This window comes from Cyrtonyx montezumae, unplaced genomic scaffold (genome assembly GCF_038088225.1).
Source record: "Cyrtonyx montezumae isolate F1298 unplaced genomic scaffold, pur_monq_1.0 scaffold_12, whole genome shotgun sequence".
Lineage (NCBI taxonomy): Eukaryota > Metazoa > Chordata > Aves > Galliformes > Odontophoridae > Cyrtonyx > Cyrtonyx montezumae.
In genome coordinates this window covers 20,281,333-20,301,335 of record NW_027071848.1, presented here as the reverse complement: position 1 = coordinate 20,301,335, position 20,003 = coordinate 20,281,333, and the positions used below count along the sequence as shown (strand labels likewise).

At 35.9% G+C, this 20,003-nt stretch overlaps 1 protein-coding gene across 1 annotated transcript in view; it reads right to left on the bottom strand.

Moving 5' to 3' along the window:
- Nucleotides 1-20,003, bottom strand: part of NBEA (neurobeachin) — a 479,458-nt gene that overhangs the window by 19,722 nt on the left and 439,733 nt on the right. Inside the window, exons 49-54 of the mRNA XM_065730203.1 lie at nucleotides 11,375-11,437; nucleotides 10,966-11,055; nucleotides 9,236-9,428; nucleotides 5,811-5,882; nucleotides 2,826-2,981; nucleotides 1,869-2,039 (exon numbers count right to left, since the gene is read on the bottom strand). Coding sequence (XP_065586275.1) covers nucleotides 1,869-2,039; nucleotides 2,826-2,981; nucleotides 5,811-5,882; nucleotides 9,236-9,428; nucleotides 10,966-11,055; nucleotides 11,375-11,437 — 745 coding nt within the window. The remainder of the gene's footprint in view (nucleotides 1-1,868; nucleotides 2,040-2,825; nucleotides 2,982-5,810; nucleotides 5,883-9,235; nucleotides 9,429-10,965; nucleotides 11,056-11,374; nucleotides 11,438-20,003) is intronic.

Below are 20,003 nucleotides of genomic sequence, written 5' to 3'. Positions count from 1 at the left end.
ATCATGACTTTTCAATGTGAACCTTCACAGTGACTCTAACGTGAGAAATATGTAATCAGATTGATATATGTGGAAGTTAGCACAGCGTACCTGGCTGTTTGATCTTCATGAATGCTGCTACCTGTGCCTGTGAGGTTATATTTGCCTGGATGTGACCACTCGCAGTACTGTCTTCCATTAATCTGACTGTTATGCCTTTTCTTTTGCAAAATAGTACCTTATTCATACCGAGATAGAGAGTGAACCATGTGATTGGTTTTGTTTTCACCAACTACTTCCAGCTGACTAAATATGCTTTCTTTTCATAAAATTACAGTATCTCCAAGGCACGAACTTCCAAAGTTACACAGTTACAATACTAAACTTGAGATTTCAAAAAGTACCAGTACACATTTTGATATATTCAAAATGCCAAAAAGGAATTTCAACAAAAATAAATTTAAATGATAAATAATGAAGAGTCTTGTATCAGCCAGTAGAAATATGCTAAAGGCAGGGCTGTCCAGTCCCATATGATAAAAGGAAGTAAAGGAGAAGTATTTCATATTTTCTTCAATGAAATGAGCAAGCTCCTTTTTTTTTTTCTGACGGTACAGAAATTACTAATACTTGATATAAATCACACAGGCATTCAAATATACAAAATGTCATCAAGATAAACAGAGTGCACTGAAATGAAATCTCTCTTCATATTGAATTTGTCTGTATCTGAGAATTAAGTGCTAAATAAGCCATGGAAAATACATAGGGAATTCTATATTTTTTTGCCTCCATTCTCTTTCTGTTATAAAAGCAAAATAAAATCATGTGAAAAAGTGAGGCTTTTGTCTCCTCTTTGCTCTGGTTATAGATAAATGGAAGAAAACTATAACATAAATTAACTGCTGATGCCAAATTAACAAAATACTGATTTTGTGCCATGAAAATAAATCAAATTCTATGAGACATTCATGAAATACTTTCCCTTAAAATATCTGTAACTGACAGGTCTACAACAGCCTCCAGTCAGTTCTTGAACCAGAGATCAAAACTGATGGTGATGGATTCTTCTATGCTTATCTAAAGAGACAATATTGTTGTGCTGAAAATAATCCTCAGAATTTAGAAACTCTGCTTTAAATGAAAAATGTGGATGTGGTATACAAGACAGGATAAAAGCTGTCCTTGATCATCACTGTGGTCATATTTCTGGATTGGGAACCTTGTAAATTAGTTCACTTCCATAAGTAATCTTCCGTAGATAGATGCACTTTAAGTATTTTTCTGTACAAATTAATATTATTATTTTGTCCCCTTTACACTGCAAAACACTAATAGTCCTCTACAGATGAAATGTAAACTCTTCCTGACATTTCATCCTTCTCTATTTTTATTCAGTCACATTGCTTCTTCAAAGGTTTGCTTGCTACAGAAGGACTGTTCTCAAAGAGACGCATTGAATTCCAAGGCATGTGAGACATCCCTTGTTTGAATAGGCAAGCAGCTGATATAGCACGCTGTGGTACAAAAAGAATTCATCAAACTGACAAAAAATATTTATGGGGCTGAAAAATCAAAACATACTGATATACATTCTGTCACTTAAAAGCTATAATCATCTTGTTCTAGTTCATGATGACACGGTGCTATAAGCAATAAGAGCAAATCTGAATTTAAAAATTACCCTCATATTATTATCTGTCACCATGCACAAACTGTTTAAACATTTTTTTGGCTAGTACTCAGTGAATTGTTTAGCATGTGGTGCTCTCCTTATACCAACCTGCAAGTAAAGTAGCTGGTAAGTATGGTAATCTTTAGAAGCTGACAAAAGAGATTCTAAAATTGAATAGGCATGGCAGGAGGTGCTTTGAACACAGTATACTTACTGCTGTTTGGGTTGTCACCTATAATGTGATGTCGGCCACTCCAGTACCAAAGCAGCAATGTTGCATCACGAGACCCAGACACAATATAGCAATCACCACCAATATAAGACTCTGATCTGGCCAGGCAAGTGACGACATCCCAGTGGCCAAACACAATCTGAGTTAGTTTTCCTGGTGAGTGAAAAGTGAAAAAAAAAAATAAATCAGGTTTCCTGAGTATTTTACAGCATTTTGACATAACTAAATTATTAGCAGAATTCAGGTGAAATATATATATTTTACCTCATGCTCCTAAATAAATTCCTTACATGCTACACTAAAACTAAAAAATGATGAAGATAAAGCTTATTTTTCTTTCTTTTATATTCCTTTTGAGGTCCTATATCTGAAAATCAAATTAGCACTGCAGTCACTGAATATAAAGTGGAGATAATGCTCCATCAGTATTTAAGCAATGATGTTAGCATATTGTTTGTGAGCTTTATGAATGACATGCATAAGATAGTACATGAACCATTAGAGTTTTTAGCAGTATACTGAATGTAAGGCTAAGACATCAGACAAAGAAATAAAATACCGGCTCCCAGCAGAGGCTATGCAGCTTCTTTTCTTAGTACACCAAATAAACAGAGACAAAAATAATACAGCCATTAAAATATCGTAACTAAAATTTTGGTAGAACCTTTTGATATAATCAGCTCACTTGAATATAAATACAAGTTGAATAATTGCCTCTAAGAAAACCACATGCCTTTCAGTTTCCTATTACAAACTTTATCTTCAAAAAAAAAAAAAGTGTCCTAAATAAAGCTATTATGCTTAGGTAATGACATAGCATTTAATAAATTGCGAGTTATAATTCATTGAGGAGTAAGCACAGGTATTAAATATGGTAGTATTAAGACAACTGTCCACTTTGTGACCTACAAAGACACATGTGGTTGTATTTAGGGTCACCTGTTTCTGTAGAATAAACTCGAAAACTCTTGTCCCAGAAGCCACAGATAAGAATGTAGCGATTATCTGCTGTGACCACAAAACAATGTGCATTGATCTGGATGCTCTGATCCACGAGGTCTGTGATCTGCCGTTTGTTCACACCAGAGTTATTGGCTGTAACAAAATGCAAAACAATTTTATAAGTAAGCCATTCCAACACCTTCCTGTCATCCACTTACAAGGGAAAATGAATACATTTAACTTTCAATGAACTGTGAATTTGTTGTTGAGTAAGCATTCTGAATACGAACATTTAGAGCTGTCTATATGGGTGTCAGAAATAAAAAAATATTGTGAGATTCTTGGTTTATCTTTGAATAAGACAAAAGATTTTACAGGAGATGACAATTTCTTATAAACTGCCTGATGCACTGCATAATACGTGGCAATATTTTACTCTATATTCTCTGCTAAAGAACTCTTCAAAAACAAATTGAATTGTGTGGAATGTGATGGAAGTCTGTGCTAACAATACTTCAGACTCAGTTATTGCTGGATGGTACCTCTGCTACAGAAAATATCACAGCTTGTGTTGTATGACCATACTTGCATAGACTTAACTGGATCAAGACAAAAAGAGTATTCAACCAATTAATCTATTTCTTACAATCACAGAATCATACAACCATTAAAGTTGGGAAAGACCTCTAAGATCACCTAGTCCAGCTGTCCAGCTGTCCATCTACCACCAATATTGTCCACTAACCACTACCACATCTACACATTTCTTGAACACACACAGGGATAGTAACTCTACCACCTCTTTGGGCAGCTGGTTCCAGGGCCTGACCACATTTTAGGAGAAAAAGTTTTTCCTGATACTCAAGTTGAACCTCCCCTGGTGCAGCTTTAAGCCATTACCTCTTGTCTTACTGCTGTTATCTGGGAGAAGAGGCCAACCTCCAACTAGTCACAATCTCGTTTCAGGCAGTTGTAGAGAGTAATAAAGTCTCCCCTGAGTCTCCTCTTCTCCAGACTGAACAATCCCAGCTCCCTCAGCCACTTCCCATAAGGCCTGTGCTTCAGACATCATAGCTTTGTCTCCCTTCTCTGGACACACTCCAAGGCCTTAATGTCTTTCTCATAATGAATGCAGTACTTGAAATGCAGCCTCACCAGAGCTGAACGCTGAAAGACAATCATCTCCCTGCTCCTGCTTGCTGCGTTGTTTCTGATTGAAGCCAGGATGACATTGGACTTCTTGTCCACCTGGGCACTCTGCTGCCTCACGTTCAGTTTGTTTGTCAACAAACACCCCCAGATCCTTTTCCCCTGCACAGCCTTCCAACCACATTGCCCCAAGCCTGTATCTCTGCACAGAGTTGCTGTGACCAGAGTACAAACTAATGTGCAGTATTATCAATCTTCTCATCTACTTATCAAGAAGGAAGCCAGGTCATAAGCAACAGTGTTCACACCATAGGCAATGCCACTTGGAAATCTCCTCAAATAGAAGGAAAAGGGATGATTACTACAGAAACCAACCATCCTGTCAAGGGAGCAGTAAGGAAGCACTAAGTCATTAATTTACTTGCTCTTGACTTCCCATTACATTACAGGCAGGATTTAGCAATTCAGTAAAGGTGCATTCTCACCTAATATTAACATACTAAAACTTCAGCGCACAAGATAATTACCTACACTTCATCTATACTCACTGTAGAAAGGGACATCACTTCACTTGGCAAGTCATTTCACGCTGAAATAGATGTCTCAGTGCTATACAATTCCAGAGGATATTTCTCTTCTGACAGTGGCTATAGAGAGAATCTTTACAACTCCCAATGACTGAAGCTAGCTGAGATAAAACTCACTCAGAGAGTGAGTCCATAGGAACATGACTTAATGCGCATAATACTCTGAAATTTCTTTTGTCCCCATGTTTTGATTATTCCACTAAAATTTCTCACAATTGTATGAACTAAGACACTCAAGAAAAAAATCCACTATTTTAAAATTGCTCATAAAAGTTAATACCAGGTTTATGTATATTTCAAGAGCACAGACGTAAATCACCATATTCTCTACAGCTATCCACTGAAATATAACAAATTCCTCAGATTTTCAGAATAGGTGGACACAATAGTGATTCCCTAGCTTTTGAGAGGAAAATCTAAGAGAAAAATATTGTCTTACATACAGAATGATAGTTAACTCTCCAGAGGTATTTGTATACATATATCTTTCAACCACAAATAGTGACGAATAGTAAAAGGAACTTTTCACCTTGAGATGTTTGCAAATGCTTTAAAATTGACTCTAAGAACTATCCCTATCCACACGTTCTGTCTCAAAAATGTATCTATTACAAAAATTTAAAAAGATAAAGCAAACAATTTGAATTAAAGAGATATATTGTCAATAAAGCACAGGGCCAGCAACCTTTCTTAATAGTAGTCTGACAATTTTAGCCGGTACTTACTGTTAAAAATAGTCAACTTTAAAAATATTTTTAGATTTAAAAAATATGTAACAATTTAAAATGCAATCTTTTTAATATTAATTTAATAATCCCTACTAAGATAATCACAATTGTAAATGAATGAAATGTGTTTACACTAACACTGCTACACAGTTAACTGCTATGCTGTTACACTGCTATACAGTTTGCATGAAATTAAAATCTGTGAGCTCTGCCAGACCCTCATGTTTTATTTTATTAATATGACCTGATAAGAGAGCAGAATTATAAATATGGACTGATAATGTAGCTGACTTAATTAGTTGTTTCTTAAATATCAATTGCTGATGATGTTAATAACAAATAGAACTTCTGGTTCATTCAGCATCAATAGCTAATGTTTTTATTTTTCCAGGGCTGACAAAAATAAATATTTTCCTATGTTCTATGTTAAATGAAGCATAATGTACAAATATAGCTTAATCAATAATTCCTGAAAATGTCATTTTCAAATAAATTGCTACATTTTTATCTTGACATACCAATCAATGGATCCATTTCAATTGGGAGATGGTGAGCTTGATCCAAAGAATATCCTGGGGCTCCTCGAAGGCCTAAATGTGAAAGGAAGGTAAAGAATGTAAGAATATTGTTATCTGATTTTTCTTTTCTATGATTTTTTTGGGTTTAAAACTGCATTGTGAGATTACTATATCCAAATAAATACATAACTTTTTACTATTTCTTGTTCTAAGATTCTTTTAAGATTTCTTCCACTCTGCTATAGAAAAACAGAGCTGGTTATGAAAACAGAAATTATAACGGTATGAATGCTACTTTTGTTATGGTTTCTGCAGACTCAAATGTTCATAAAATTAATTTTAAATAGTCTAACAGAGTATTTTCTTACCCTGGAATGCAGGATCAGATCTTATAATAGCAGAGAAAAAGAAAAATAACTGGATTAAAATCTGTTATGAGTTTCTTACATAGAGAATTCTATGCAGAAAAACTGGGACCTCTCCATGGACTTATCTAGCATATTTTGCAGAGAACTTAAAGGCTACAGTAAATTTATTATAATCATACCTATCGTCAGCAGTACTTAAGATGTTCTAATTTGCACCAAGGGGTGCATATTTAGTCACAGCTGTCTTCAAGCATGTGTAGCGTTGCTTTGACTTTTTTCCATAAAGAAAAGATTTTTTTTTGTCAAGAACTGCCATGTTGCACAAAATTATTCTCCATAAAAGAAGATACAAAGTCCTGGAGAACAAATTCTGAAAGCAAAGTGCTGATTGAGATTGTTATGTTCCTTGGCCTAGTGCGGGTTTGTTCATGTTTCTAACTCTCCTGCCTTACATCGTATATTGGGAATACTCCACTAACAACCTCCGTATTCAGTCATAATTGTTATTTTCTACTGCTGCAATAGGTGGCTGGAGAAGGCAAAAAACAATACAAGGCCTACAGCCGACCCTGCCAGCTTCTGAAAAACACCTCTCTTAGAACCTCCCATTCTCCTTCCTTCATTTTTCTCTTTTTTAAAAAACAAATCAGTCTGGGACAGATTTTTACTGGTATTTATTGAGACTCATTAAATCCCAGTGTGATATGGGCATGTAAATAACTTTTACTGTGTACAAACACAAAAGTTTTTCAGAAATCTGTAGATGAACTTATCCTTTATGGTAGAACTATGATTTATTAAAATAAGATAGTTTAATAGAAAACTGATATCCTGTCCTGGAATAGACTCTTGAAAAATAAAAAAAGAATTACTGGGTGAGGTAAAAAAAATTAAGAAAGTGACCAGAATGAATTTTGATTTTCCAAACAGCTTTGCTTTCCTGCTTCCTACTACTCTGACATATTCAGAAATTATTCTTCTCTTTTAACTTTATACCAAAACTGTTTTTTTGTGGCTGGTTTATGATGTGAATTCTTCATGTTTTCAATGTGACTAACGTTTTACATGATTGTATATGGAAAACTAAACCCCAACCTACAGGCACTGTAAAGGCCAACAAGACTTCTACTGAACTAGACGACTTCTCTAAATACTTGCTATGGAAACCCTTTAACTTCAGGATACTGCTGTTTTAGTGACCTTGACTCCTTCACAGTAAAGTATGTGTAGGAATTTGGGCTTTCCCTCATGTGACATTCTGGGTAAGAAAATGAGTAGAAAAATACTAAATGAGTCTCCTCATATGGAAGTGACTTGAATGTTGATGCTTGCAGAGTACTTAGGCAGCATCCCTAAAAAAAATACAGGGGAATCAATTACAGATCAGAAAAATAGTATTAATTAAAAAAATGGAATAAAATGCTAGTGGGCAGCTTCTGTATCTCTGAATGATTTTTGACACTGATGCCTTTCCTTGAGGACAATTATGTAAAGAAATTGCTTTTTTTTTTTCCTTAATTTTTCCTTTTCATTTTAAAGAAATTGGAAAAACATGTTTATATCTTGTGCAATTGCAACTGATGATTTATCAAAAAATTCACAAATTTGTGAGAGGCAATCAGATATCCCGTTCTGTTCATTTTCAGTTGTATTCTATAAACCAACACGCAGAGTTTGTTGAAAAAAAATAGGAACCTTCTGAACATGTGTGAAATTTAAATATTCATGCTAACATTATTTAAGCTGTCAAAATAAAGTTCAAATTACAACTTCTATTACTACTCAAGAATTCAGTGTGGTATTAACTTTTCTTGCTGTAAGTTCCTCTAAATGCATGCCTGAAGGGAATTCCCATTCAGTCATCTAATTATGACTTTTAACACAAGTTTTTGGCTAGTCTAGTGCAAAGAAGATTGGATCTACTTCACTTGACTTGAGTTATTTACTGAAGAGATGTCTACATTTAAGGTAGTTAAACCCCTAATTAATCCAGATTTCCTTTATTTCTACTGGAGGGATGAATCTTAGCTCAATTTCACAGTTTCCTCTCCTGGAGGGCCTATCTCTGTACAGAGATTTCTCCTGTGCTGTAAAGAGGGGACAGTTTTTTCTTTTTTGCTCAATCCTGAGGAAGCTCCTGAATCAGCTACTGAGTCACATTCTCAAACATGAGGCAGCTTCTTCTTTTTCCCAGGTGGTTAAAAGATTCAAAAATTTCTGTGTGTTGCAGCATGAGGGCCATCGAAGCAGAAAAATACTCTCATTCCTTTGTGGGTGGGGCTGCAGCTTTGTGTCCCACCACACATTTTGCAATGTATGGGACAACCTCAGCACTTGCAAGGCCAGGTGAGAAATCAAAGCATCATAGAATCACAGAATGGCTTAGGTTGAAAGGTACCTTAAAGCCCACCCAGTTTAAATCTTCCTGCCATGGGCAGGGTTGACACTCAGTACACCAAGCTACCCAGAGCCCCATCCAACTTGGCCTTGAATCCTTGGGTTGGGGACGAGACAGGACAGCTGGAAGGGTGAGTGGGACAGGAAATTTGGGATGATCCCATTGAATGGTCTTTTTAGAGGGAGTGAGGATGCTTTTGTTCAGAACAATCCTGCCACTTGAGTTTGTTTTTGGTCCCACATTACTAAGCTGTGACACACAGGAAGGCCTGAAATCTCTCTCAAGCTGCAGACAGTGATGTACACTCTCTAGCACGCCAGTTTATATTTCTGAAGCCATGGACATATTGACATAAATTGTGTCAAGAACAGCAGCATGCTCTTGAAAATTATTATATCAAAGTCTGATCTTGATGCAACAACAAATCGATTGGCTGCCATGGGAATGTGCTGCTGTTATGGAGAGATTCTAGGAATGACACTAGAGGAAACAGAAGCTCTGAATATTTGACAGAAAGCAGAATAACTGTAAGTTTTCTATGTATTTATACACAGGCAAATGAGTGAGATTAGCTCACATCTAGTTAACCCCCACTCGCAATTAAAAGCTGCACTGTTAAGATCCTAAATTTTCAAAGAAATCTACCTGTGATAACCTACCTACTGTGTTGTGCCACCGATTGACGGCAAAGAGCCTACTGCAGGTGACGGTCACCACGGCAGGAATTGTCAGGTGGGGCAGAGTGTTTGCTGCCACATGTGTGACCGGAGAGTTTGATGGGAACTTCAGCACCATTATGACATCCTGCTGCATCTGATCTTTAAACATGAGGGGGCTCTGTGGAAGGAAACACTGTTGAGTAGAAAGGAGAAGAGAGCAGAAGAAAACAGAAGGGATAACACAATTAGTGAGGAGGTCTGAGGGAAAAGGAGGTTAAAAAGAGCAGGTAACACGTGCACATACAGGGACAATGATACTACCTGTGCATATACACTAGTGACGGGGGAGAGCAAGATCAGAAGCTAATATTGGATCATTACATGAGGACAAGTAGAGAATAGGAATGGCAAGGGTCCACCAGGTTATTGTTACAGGGTGCATAATGACTGCTATCATTAATTCACACATAATAAAATGCAAAATGATATAGCAGTTAGTATTCACACAGCAGAGATATGAATCAAATAAAAGAGTCAGTTCCTAATTGCTACAAGTTATAATACTTGAAAATGAGTCATTTTAAGAGGGACTCAAAATTTCAGATTAAGATTTTTTTAGATATTTTACTTTTCTTAATGAATGCGTGACTGATCTTAATGAATGCTATGAAATACACCACTTCTAAACATCAGCAGACATTTTAATTCTGTGAAGAGCAATTAATTATTAGTATGTAAGCAATTATAAATCAGTTCAGTGATTCTACAAGTGAAACAGGTGATTTTTCACAGACAGTAGCAGTATTACCACGTGAAATTATATAATGTACTGGTTTTACTATTAGCTTTTTCAATCAGCGTTATAACAAATAGAATCAATTTCAGAAGTTCAAATAATCCTTTCCTTTTGATTATAACTTTAGATATAAATATAAAATATAAATAAAAGTTATTATCTGTGTCTTAAGAATATAAAATATGTAATGTTATCATCTACACATTACTTGTAATAACATAGCTGGCATTTCCGGACCAATTCCCATTTTCATAGTGTGCAACTGGAGAAAGTGATTTCCTTGTGAACAGATGAAATTAATGAAATTACTGTATGCATTACTCTTGATTTACAAAGCTTAGAACAAAAAATCTAGCTCTGAGCATTTAATCAAGGGCACTGAGGGGTACAAAGGTCTGTCTCTTTCAGTCTTGCTATTTTGTGTAATTCTTTGCAAGAAGTGCAAGGAAGGCACTGGGAATGAATGTTGAAGTTCAAATTGAAATTAGAATGAAGTATACATTGTGTTCTTCCAGGGGAACAAGAAAGAGTATTCCAGAAGAATTTGAACTATATTGTTTCATTTCTGGCAAGCAGGCATCATCCACCTATCACCCCCTAACAATGCCTCCTTTAAAAAAAAATAACAACCAGGTAACATCACACTCGCTGCAAGAGCCTGCAGCCATTCCCATTACTTCCAGAAATAAGAATCTAAATATGTATTTATGAAGTGCATATTTATGAAGAAAGGGCCTTTTACACAATAATACACAGGAAAACTCAGGACTATAGGCAGCTACAGCTAGTCAAATTCCACCTTTCTCTGCCACACTGTGTATGGCTATTTGGGCAGTGGAGGGCATTAAAGTGTTGCTTAAATGGATATTTGATGACCTATAAAGAAGCCTCAGGTTCAGAAGGAATGAGTTCCCGGCCAGCAGCTATGTCTCACCAGGTGCATGGCAGAGCTCCGCGGTGGATGGGGCTCAATGAGTAACTGTGATGGCGTCTGCCCGAAGTTCTGGATCTGCGCCTCCATGGCCTGCGGGGAAGGCAGAGGGACTGTCAGGAGCAATATGCATCAAGGAGGGAGGTCAACACAACTCAGTGACAGTGCAGGCATATCCCAAGTCAGCCATGAAAAAAGTCCAGAAAATTCACCCGGTGCTCTCCTCCCAGGCTGCAGACTCAGCCAAGTGTTAGTATTTTGTAGACAAGCTCTCCTCCTTTCAAGCATGCTTCGGTTACTCAACTAACCAGGCTTATTTCCAGTAACTGGCGTTATATGTGAAAACGTTAACCTGTGAGGACATGCAGTTCAGGTCTTGAGAGCTTTTTTGCACTAAAAAGAACACATATACCTTAATAAAGTCCTTTGTAAGGAGGAAAGTATGAGGATCTCTAATAAAATAAGCCTCTGGAATCTTAAATGGGGGAAAAAAAGCAAACTGAGAAACAGCATTCAAGTATAAAGTGTAATAACAACAAAATAAATACTATTTCATAACAACACTAGCAGGTTAAAACAAAAAATGCCAGAAACACATCTTGCCAGTTACATTCAGACTACTGTAAAAATCGTTCCAATTTAAATTCATTCTCCAAGTATTTTGTGCTTCGTTTTGTTGAAAATTTTTTTATGGACTTTCAGATTTTCACAATTTTGAAAGAAAACTTATCCAGTTCAATTTATTCTTTGAGACTTCAGCCTATAAAATAAATCCAGAGAAACTCAATAAGGAGTAGAGTATATCTAACTGTGATGCTTCCCCTACTGACACATTTCATTTAAACACAAATATATTCAGGATACACCCTTTAAAACTTTGGCAAGAAATCACTCCTTGTGAAAGCAATGGAGTTTAAGAATGCTTATTTTTCAAACAAGTACTATTTTATTTGATACTTTAAAATCAAGAATAAATAACCCATTGAAAGCTAAACTGGCATATTTTGAAATGCTCTATGTGTTATATATTTACATACGTACGGTACTTAGCACTACTGACCCACTGCTTTTTTTTTTTTTTTTTTTGTGAGCTTTATGAATTTTTCATTTGCTACTGTACACAAAATACAAAAAGAACACCAAAAACACGACTAACTTGGTAAATTCTGCTATTTCTTTCAAACATAAGAAGGTAAGAAGCACTTTAAATATTTCATTACACAGAAGAATTCTTCTAATTGACATATTTTGCAATTCCTACAAGCCAGTCAGAGTATTCCTGCAGTCCACAGAATAGAAGCCAGAACAGATGTTAGAGATTTCCTGACAGGTCATAGCGTCTACCACTTTTGATGATCAGATTGACAGGTAATGTAATAAAATACTTCTAATAAAAGAAGAAACTGAATGTGAAGTCCAGTAAAGATGCTGAAGGACTTTGCATGGTTTGTAGCCTATCAGATTGGATGATGTGTTTATACTGGTACAGGGAATTTCTTCCTTCATGAATAATTCTGAGCAGGCTTTAGGCTGCTTTCTGGGGAACTGGTAAGTTTCTTGGTTTTTATTAATATTGTTTACTGATGAATTAAAATCATGGAGTGACTATATACAAAACCAATGTGTTTGTGTGGACATATGCCTATATATTTGTACACATCTATACAGTAGAAGCATATGAACAGTCTCTCTTTACATGCTGTGTATAAACCACCACTCATGCAGTCACTTTTTTACAGAAATATAAAATTCAGTTTGAATCAAACTTGTATTTTCCATTACATTCAGTACTCTGCAACTGATTTCCTAAGTTTTGCTGTAACAGAATTACTACACCACTAAATATACATTACTAAATATCAACACTGGGCACTGCATGATACATATTCCCACATAGGTCTGCCAAAAATATTTTGAGAAAAGTAATTTCCATATTTTTTTTTCAAATAATTATCGAGGTTATTTCCTTAATTTTTGAAGTTATTATGTGATGAAATAAGAGTGTGAATTATTTTTGGCAGCAATTCTGAACAAAACCCAGATCCTACCACCCTTTATGTGATCCTATAAATGATACTTTTGTCCTCTCAGGCACATTTAAATGAATTATTAATTTTTTTAAGTACAGTCCAATTCTAATTTACATGTTTACTTTTGTGTTGTCCAGTCTCAGCAAATTCTGATTTTTGGGCTATAAATCTCGCGCACTTAACTCTGTGGGCTTTGCCTCCCAGCCCAGGTGGATTTATGATGTTAGCAGGGGAAAAGAAAGAGGAGCAGAACAATATAATAAACTAGCATGAATTTTTCAGATGGATGATTCAATCATAACTGTCAAAAGTAACTGTTATTTTACAGTTGAAGATGTCCTGGCAAATATTCACATACCTATTTATATGCTCATGCTTTGAAACACTTAAGTGAATGCCAAGTCCTTCCATACTCAGAGCAAGTGCAGAACCAAGATCTTGACATTCAGGAAACACTGATGCTTTTGCTGCCTTGAACTTACAAGGACAACACAATCTCTCCCACCCTATGGTTAGTAATGTTATCCCCTTCTTTCAAAAATACCATTTATAAAACTGAAAACCCTTGGCAGCTTAAAGAAAGAGAACAACGTTTCTTTAAAAATACCCATAATATTCAACTACTGCACTGATGGCACAGCACAACCCCATGGCTGTGCAGCTAGAACTCATTCCTCTCTAGATATCAAAACACTTGAAAAGGACAGAAAAAAATTTGGCAGAACTTATATAGAAGACAAACCTAAGAATGCAGAGATAAAGGGACTGGCCCAAGGGCGTCCTGAATGCTGCGTGCTATCAGATCATGACATGAAACAAAAAGCAGGTACAGAGCAGATCTGTGAATAACAATGTAATGCGCTGATTTGTTTACCAGAGGACTACAGCTGCATGTGAAATAAATCTCAATACTGTAAGCATACACCTCAGCTTTTCTTGAACTGTACATCATAAAATTTCCACTGTATTTGTTTTAAAAATTTTGGGCAAATTAAACAATTCCTTTTCTCCCATCAGATCTTGATTAGTATACGCAAAGTGCTGCTCTGCTCCCTAAAACATATATGCTGATTAATTTCACATGCATTTTAATTAAAAAAAATCATATATTTCACTTTCAAATGTCCTTTCTGTACAAAGAAAGTAAGCTTGGAATTCACTGGCTGCTAGATTTAATGCTTTTGGAACAGTAAAGTAGCAGCTATACTAGTTTTCACTTTCTTATTAAGGTGTTGCAGGAAAGCTATTTAGTGAGATGATTTGAGATTCCCTACTGTTTTTAATACACATAAAATGAGATTTGTACTGCAGACACTTCAGGGAGTAGCTGTTAGGATATATCATATATTGCAGAAAAATAAAATGGGCCTCAGTCTATTGATAATCCTAGGTCCAAACAAGGAAACAAAAACATTTGCAAACTTGCTGACAATTCAAAGATTAAAATAATTGCATCTCACACATCCTTATTTATGCTAGCAAGCAAAACATCACTTCATTGCACTTAATAATGGTCATTTAAAAATAATACAAGAGATTCATATTCTATGCTTACATACAATTTTGAACAGGAAATCAATAATAATAAAAAAATCATCTAGTCTAATGAATGATATTTTTCATAGTTACAGTGAGTAAAATCCTAAATTTGTTTTGTTCAAATGAAAGAAGTTATCGGGTTCCAGTTTTTATGCTTAATGTCAGACTGCACATTCACAGGGATAGTGGGATACTCTGCAGCATGGAGGATCAGTCAAGTTCAGGAACAAAGAGTTAGAGATTGTTTAACGCTCACAGCAGTCAACTAAATGATTTTTCTCTATTTCAGAATGCAGATTAAAATAAATATAAACCAAGTGCATCATTAAATAATTCAAGCAATCAGTTTCTTTAAGTTCAAAAATACTATTCAGCAGTCAAAGGTTCCAGTAACAATCAGCACAACAATCAGCTGCAAAGAGAAAGGTTTGGTTGTGAGCACCACAAGCACTAACTGTGCCTTCTGTGGGGTCTTCACACCAGCTTAGCTCCAGTGTGTTCTGCAGACCTCAGAAGAGAAGGAGATGGTTTAGGGGCAGCCCTGGAGCGCACGAGCCAACTTACCTACTCTAGATAAAAATATGAGAATTTATATGTATGAAGCATCATAAAAGTGAAGGTTTTGTTCGCTCTTTCACACACATTCACAAAATGGTAAGCCATGAAGGAGCCTATTTTTTGTTCAATAATAGTTCTCTAGAAATGCAAGTGAAATCATGAAGGAAGCTGTTAACAAGAAGGTCGATCTCACCTGCAATCTCCCCCTTGCTTAGAGGAGTGCATGGTAATCACAGAGCACAAGAAGGATGACAGTGGAAACACTTTTAGTTTGAGTCATGTAGGATGAGAAGAAAGAAACTCTGAAAACCAGATTGCATTGCAGATAGTAAGACAATACTTCTATTTCTATGTAAAGTGGCTTTGTTTTGTTCATTTCACTGATTGCTACTGTAACGAGTCACACATTCAAAAATATATACTGAATTTCTCTTTTTTTTTTTACTTTTTTATATTGTTAATTTCCATAATCCTTTGGAAATTTTTCCCCTTCAATGTACAAGCACCACGTTTTTCTCAAATCATTTTTCCCTGTGCATGGGGACAGAGCCCAGGGAAGAACCAAAATCTGTGTTTATGTGAGAAATATGCACCACAGCCATGTTCATCCATATTTGCCTTTCCTGAAAGTTTCTTTCATTTCTGCATTCAAATGAACACAGGTATTCAAACATGCTCTCCTGCTCACGCAGCCAGTGCATTTAGCAGCCCCAAGCACTTCTTCCCAGAGAATGATTGACAGTCCTTTGGTGGGTAGCATAAGCAGCTTGCAAATGTTATTGTTTTGTACTAGTCGTGTGAGACACTGCTTTTTTATTTGCATCTACAGCTGTTAAATGGCATCAATATCTTCAGGACTTTCAGTAAGTTAGGTTAAGAGTATTGATTTCCATTTTATTACGGTGTGCTCTGAGGAAAGAAGTGCTGCGGTTTAAAGACAAGCAATGACTCAACTAGTCTGCAGGCTTTGATATGGTGGGTTATTTAATCAAGATACTCAAGGGACTGAAAGATGGGCACAGAAATGGATTTTCTCTGCAGGTCACTACTTTATTAATTTAACAGTGGAGAGGGGCAACCTTAAGCTCCTTCCCTACACAGGAGGTATCTCACTGGATCCAACGTGCAATTAAATGGCTACGCAGCAGAAGAGCAATAGCTTTGAGCAGAACTTCATCTCCTTCCCAAGCAGCCCGACCCTGAGCTCTTTCTCATTCCACTACAATCGAAAGCAGTAAAGCAAACCGAAGGAGAATGAATTTCCCATCTCCTTCACAGGCATAAGTTTATGTCTGAACTTATTTCATATATGCCTAATTAAAGTACAAATTGTGATACCTATTTCTCTATTTTACCATCATAGTTCTCCAGATTTTATCCTTGGAAGTCCACTATGCTTTTTGTGACACATAAATCTTTAAATACTCTCCCAGTTTAAGTAGACACTTGAACTAGATCCCTCAAACAGAAACAGGGAAGGTAAAGGAAAAATAACATAAAAGTGGCTATGCCTCAGCCAGGGCAGGTTTGGGAGAGAGCATTCTTGACTCTTTCAGTCATGTTCTCAAGTGCATGTCAGTGTCTCTGAGGTTCCTGCATATCTGAGCACAAAACCTTCCTTTTCCCCTCCAGCAGTTACCATTTCCTTGAAAGCTACGGAAAACTTCCTTACACTGAAAAGCAGTGAAATGCCTTCCATCCTTCCGACCTATAAAAGGAAAAAGCAACTTCCCACAGTTTTTATCTTTCCCCTGTGTCTTGTATCTTTCCAACTTTGCCTGGAACAATGGAGTTTACCACTGCTATAATGAAATTCTCTCATTAAATTACACGAAAAACTACAGCAAACTCTATTATGCTCTGAAGTGAACAGCTTTAACTCCCAATTCCTCAGACAAGGTCAATGTTGTTACAGGGGTTCCTCAAGACACTACTCTGTTCATCACTTCCTTTTTATAGTTGTGATAATTTATAAAACTCTGGGTTTTGCTCCCAGCTGATGGTAATTTTGCTGCCTTTCCTTCCCTGCTGTTTGACTGCATACAAGGCAGACAGGGAGAATCCCTTTTGCTTGTAAAATCACTGCTGTGCAAAACTATGAATATCAGCTGGAGTTAAAGAAAGTCATGCATTTTTTATAATTGTGTTTACATTTTCGTTCAAAAATATTTTAATTTCTTTCTCTTTTATATAATGAATTTTCTTATTATTCTCATTCTATGCCACATTTTTCTGCAGTTGACTATCATATTTCTCACAGTCATGTTTGTAATAATTCTTATCCCTTTCAGATTGGTAACATTTACTGAAACGTTTTGTGTGTTCATTGATGTCATGCCAAATGAAATCACTGCTCTGTCATCATTCTCCCAAATCTGTATTAAGTTTATAAAATAAAATGTTTTCTTTGATCATTATTAAGCTGCTGAGTACATCACATTAGAAATGATCTTACTGCTAAGTCACTTTTGTGAGAGACATAACAGCATGATACAATAATTCATTAGATATGTAACCATGTCATGAACACTAAAGATTTGAAACCTGCTCAGTCACAGGATTTTTTTATTTTCAAATGACTGATAATTGCCCTAAAATCATTGTTATATTGTTATGTAATGGACAGTCTCAGAAACAAGGACTTTGCTTGATCTGACAAGCAATTTTGTCTTTTCTGAAGACATCCTCTCATTTGTTTAAAAGCAAGAACTCTTATTGTTGGTTTAGGATGATAAATATTTATAGTCACAGAAATAATTTCTTATCACTCAAACTGTACCTATATGACAAAACACTTCTATAGACTCTTTGTCATTCATCAGACACCAACAGTTATGTTTACAAAAGGCTTCATGGACAAAAGCTCTGTGTGATTTGCTGGTTAAAACGCCAATCTAGATGATCTTTCCCATCTGGTGCTTAAGTCTATGGAACAAGCTTTTCTTTGACATCTTGATTCTGCAATGCAAATTACTAGAACATACACCTGCAACATAAAATTTCTCTGTTGATATTACTCCTTTGTATTACTCCTTTACATGACAGCAATCAATGCATCACAACATGCAGAACTGCAGATGTGTCCTATCTCGGATTTGCAAATGCAACCAAATCAGCTCGATCCCTTACGTGCTTTCTGTCATATCAGTCTTGTTACTAATGGACATTCCTCACTCTTAGCTCTTTCCAAGCTCTTTCTGAGAGCATCAACTGCTATTTCAGCCAAACTATTTCTTTCTTTTTGAGCTCGATTCATCAAATTCAAATTTCAAGAAATTGTTATTTCCAAAGGTCCCCCTGAAGCTCTCCTTGAATGCATCCCTTCTCTCTATTTCTTTCTTTCCTTCTTTCTTTCTTCCTTTTTCAATCTACCATTACTATCTTAGGTTTATCCTACTTCCTAATCAGAATTTTATGCTTCCAAGCCAAGCATTCTCTTTTCTCTTTTTAGTGACATACTTTAATTAACTTCTTTTTCTCTTTTCATATGAAATACTACCCAGAATACTGAAATCTTAATTTATTTTTAGATCTTTGGAATAGAAATATCATATTTTTTCAATATGCAGAGTAAATATATGACATCAGCATTCTGGCTACTAGAACTCCAAACACATTGTCTCCAATAATGAAAAATTATTTCAAGTCTGTCTAAAGCAGACTTTTTCCTTCAGTACAAATAAAAAATCTTCTGAATTTTTAGAGCTAACTTGTTTTTTGACTAGAACCACTACAGATTTCCAGAGCATTAAAAAAGAGGAAGTAAAGGAATAAAAAAATTATATGAAAACTGTCATTAACATCCCTTAGTTGGCAGTCACTAAAATTTACAGGCATTCTATAAAAAAAAAAAAAAACAAATTAAAAAAAAAAAAAAACAACACAAAAAAACCACTACTGCTGTCTGGGATGCTTCAATTGTTTCCACATGTGAAAAGCAGTGAGTAGCAGCCAGAAAGCCTGAAGTTTCAGCTATGCCAGGCTAAAATTTTTCAGCAGCACTTTTTAAAAAGACCATCCACTGAATTTAGAAATCTGCTAAAATTTACCAATCAAAAGTACTTAAAATAAATACTTAGTGTGTGCGTGTGTTTAAATGCCTTACTATATTAAATAATGTCTCAGTGAATTTACTAATGAAAACAAAGTTCCAATGTCAAGACTTAAAAAAACGTCATAAAGCTCTGGAAGGTCACAAAGATCATTTCTCTGCATTAACAACCATACCAAGAACTCAGTGAACCTATGGTAATTCCTTCACTGCTTCTATAAGGCTCTTAGGTACCACATTATTAACCTTTTCCCTCTATCCCTCCTTGTGCCAACGCTCCAAATGTCCATTTTGCCTTTTTCTACTCTTCTGTTTTTTTATGTATTTCTATTGGGCCTTGGCCTCAGTCTCCCTTCCTCTTCCCAAGAAGGCAGGAGTTGTGTAAATGTCCATGATCCCAAGCAATTTAATTCCCCCTCCTTTATTCCTCCTTTCTACTTCTTTTCTTCAGGCACAAAGAGAAGCTGCTCACCCTGGCTTGTTCAGTTAAACACTAGGACATATGCAGGACTTTACTCCAGAGGAAAAAAAAAAAGACACGAAAACATATTAATCAATTAATTAATTTAGAAATAATAAAAACATTCAAACTCAAGCATGACCGATTAATCACCACTTACACTAATCAGAAGGCTGAACTGAAAGAAGCTACTTATTCTGTGGCAGCGACGACAATGCTACTTATAAATGCTCCCACAGTAATAAAGCTCCAGTTACTTTTTTGGAGTTGATATGCTACAAAACAGAGACAGTACTTGCAAAAATCTTTCATTATTTTCCCTCTCCTTTGAGACAATGGAAAGAATAAACTTCCACTGCTCATGAAGATCTATTGGTTTAAAGGAACACAAAGCCTAGTCTGG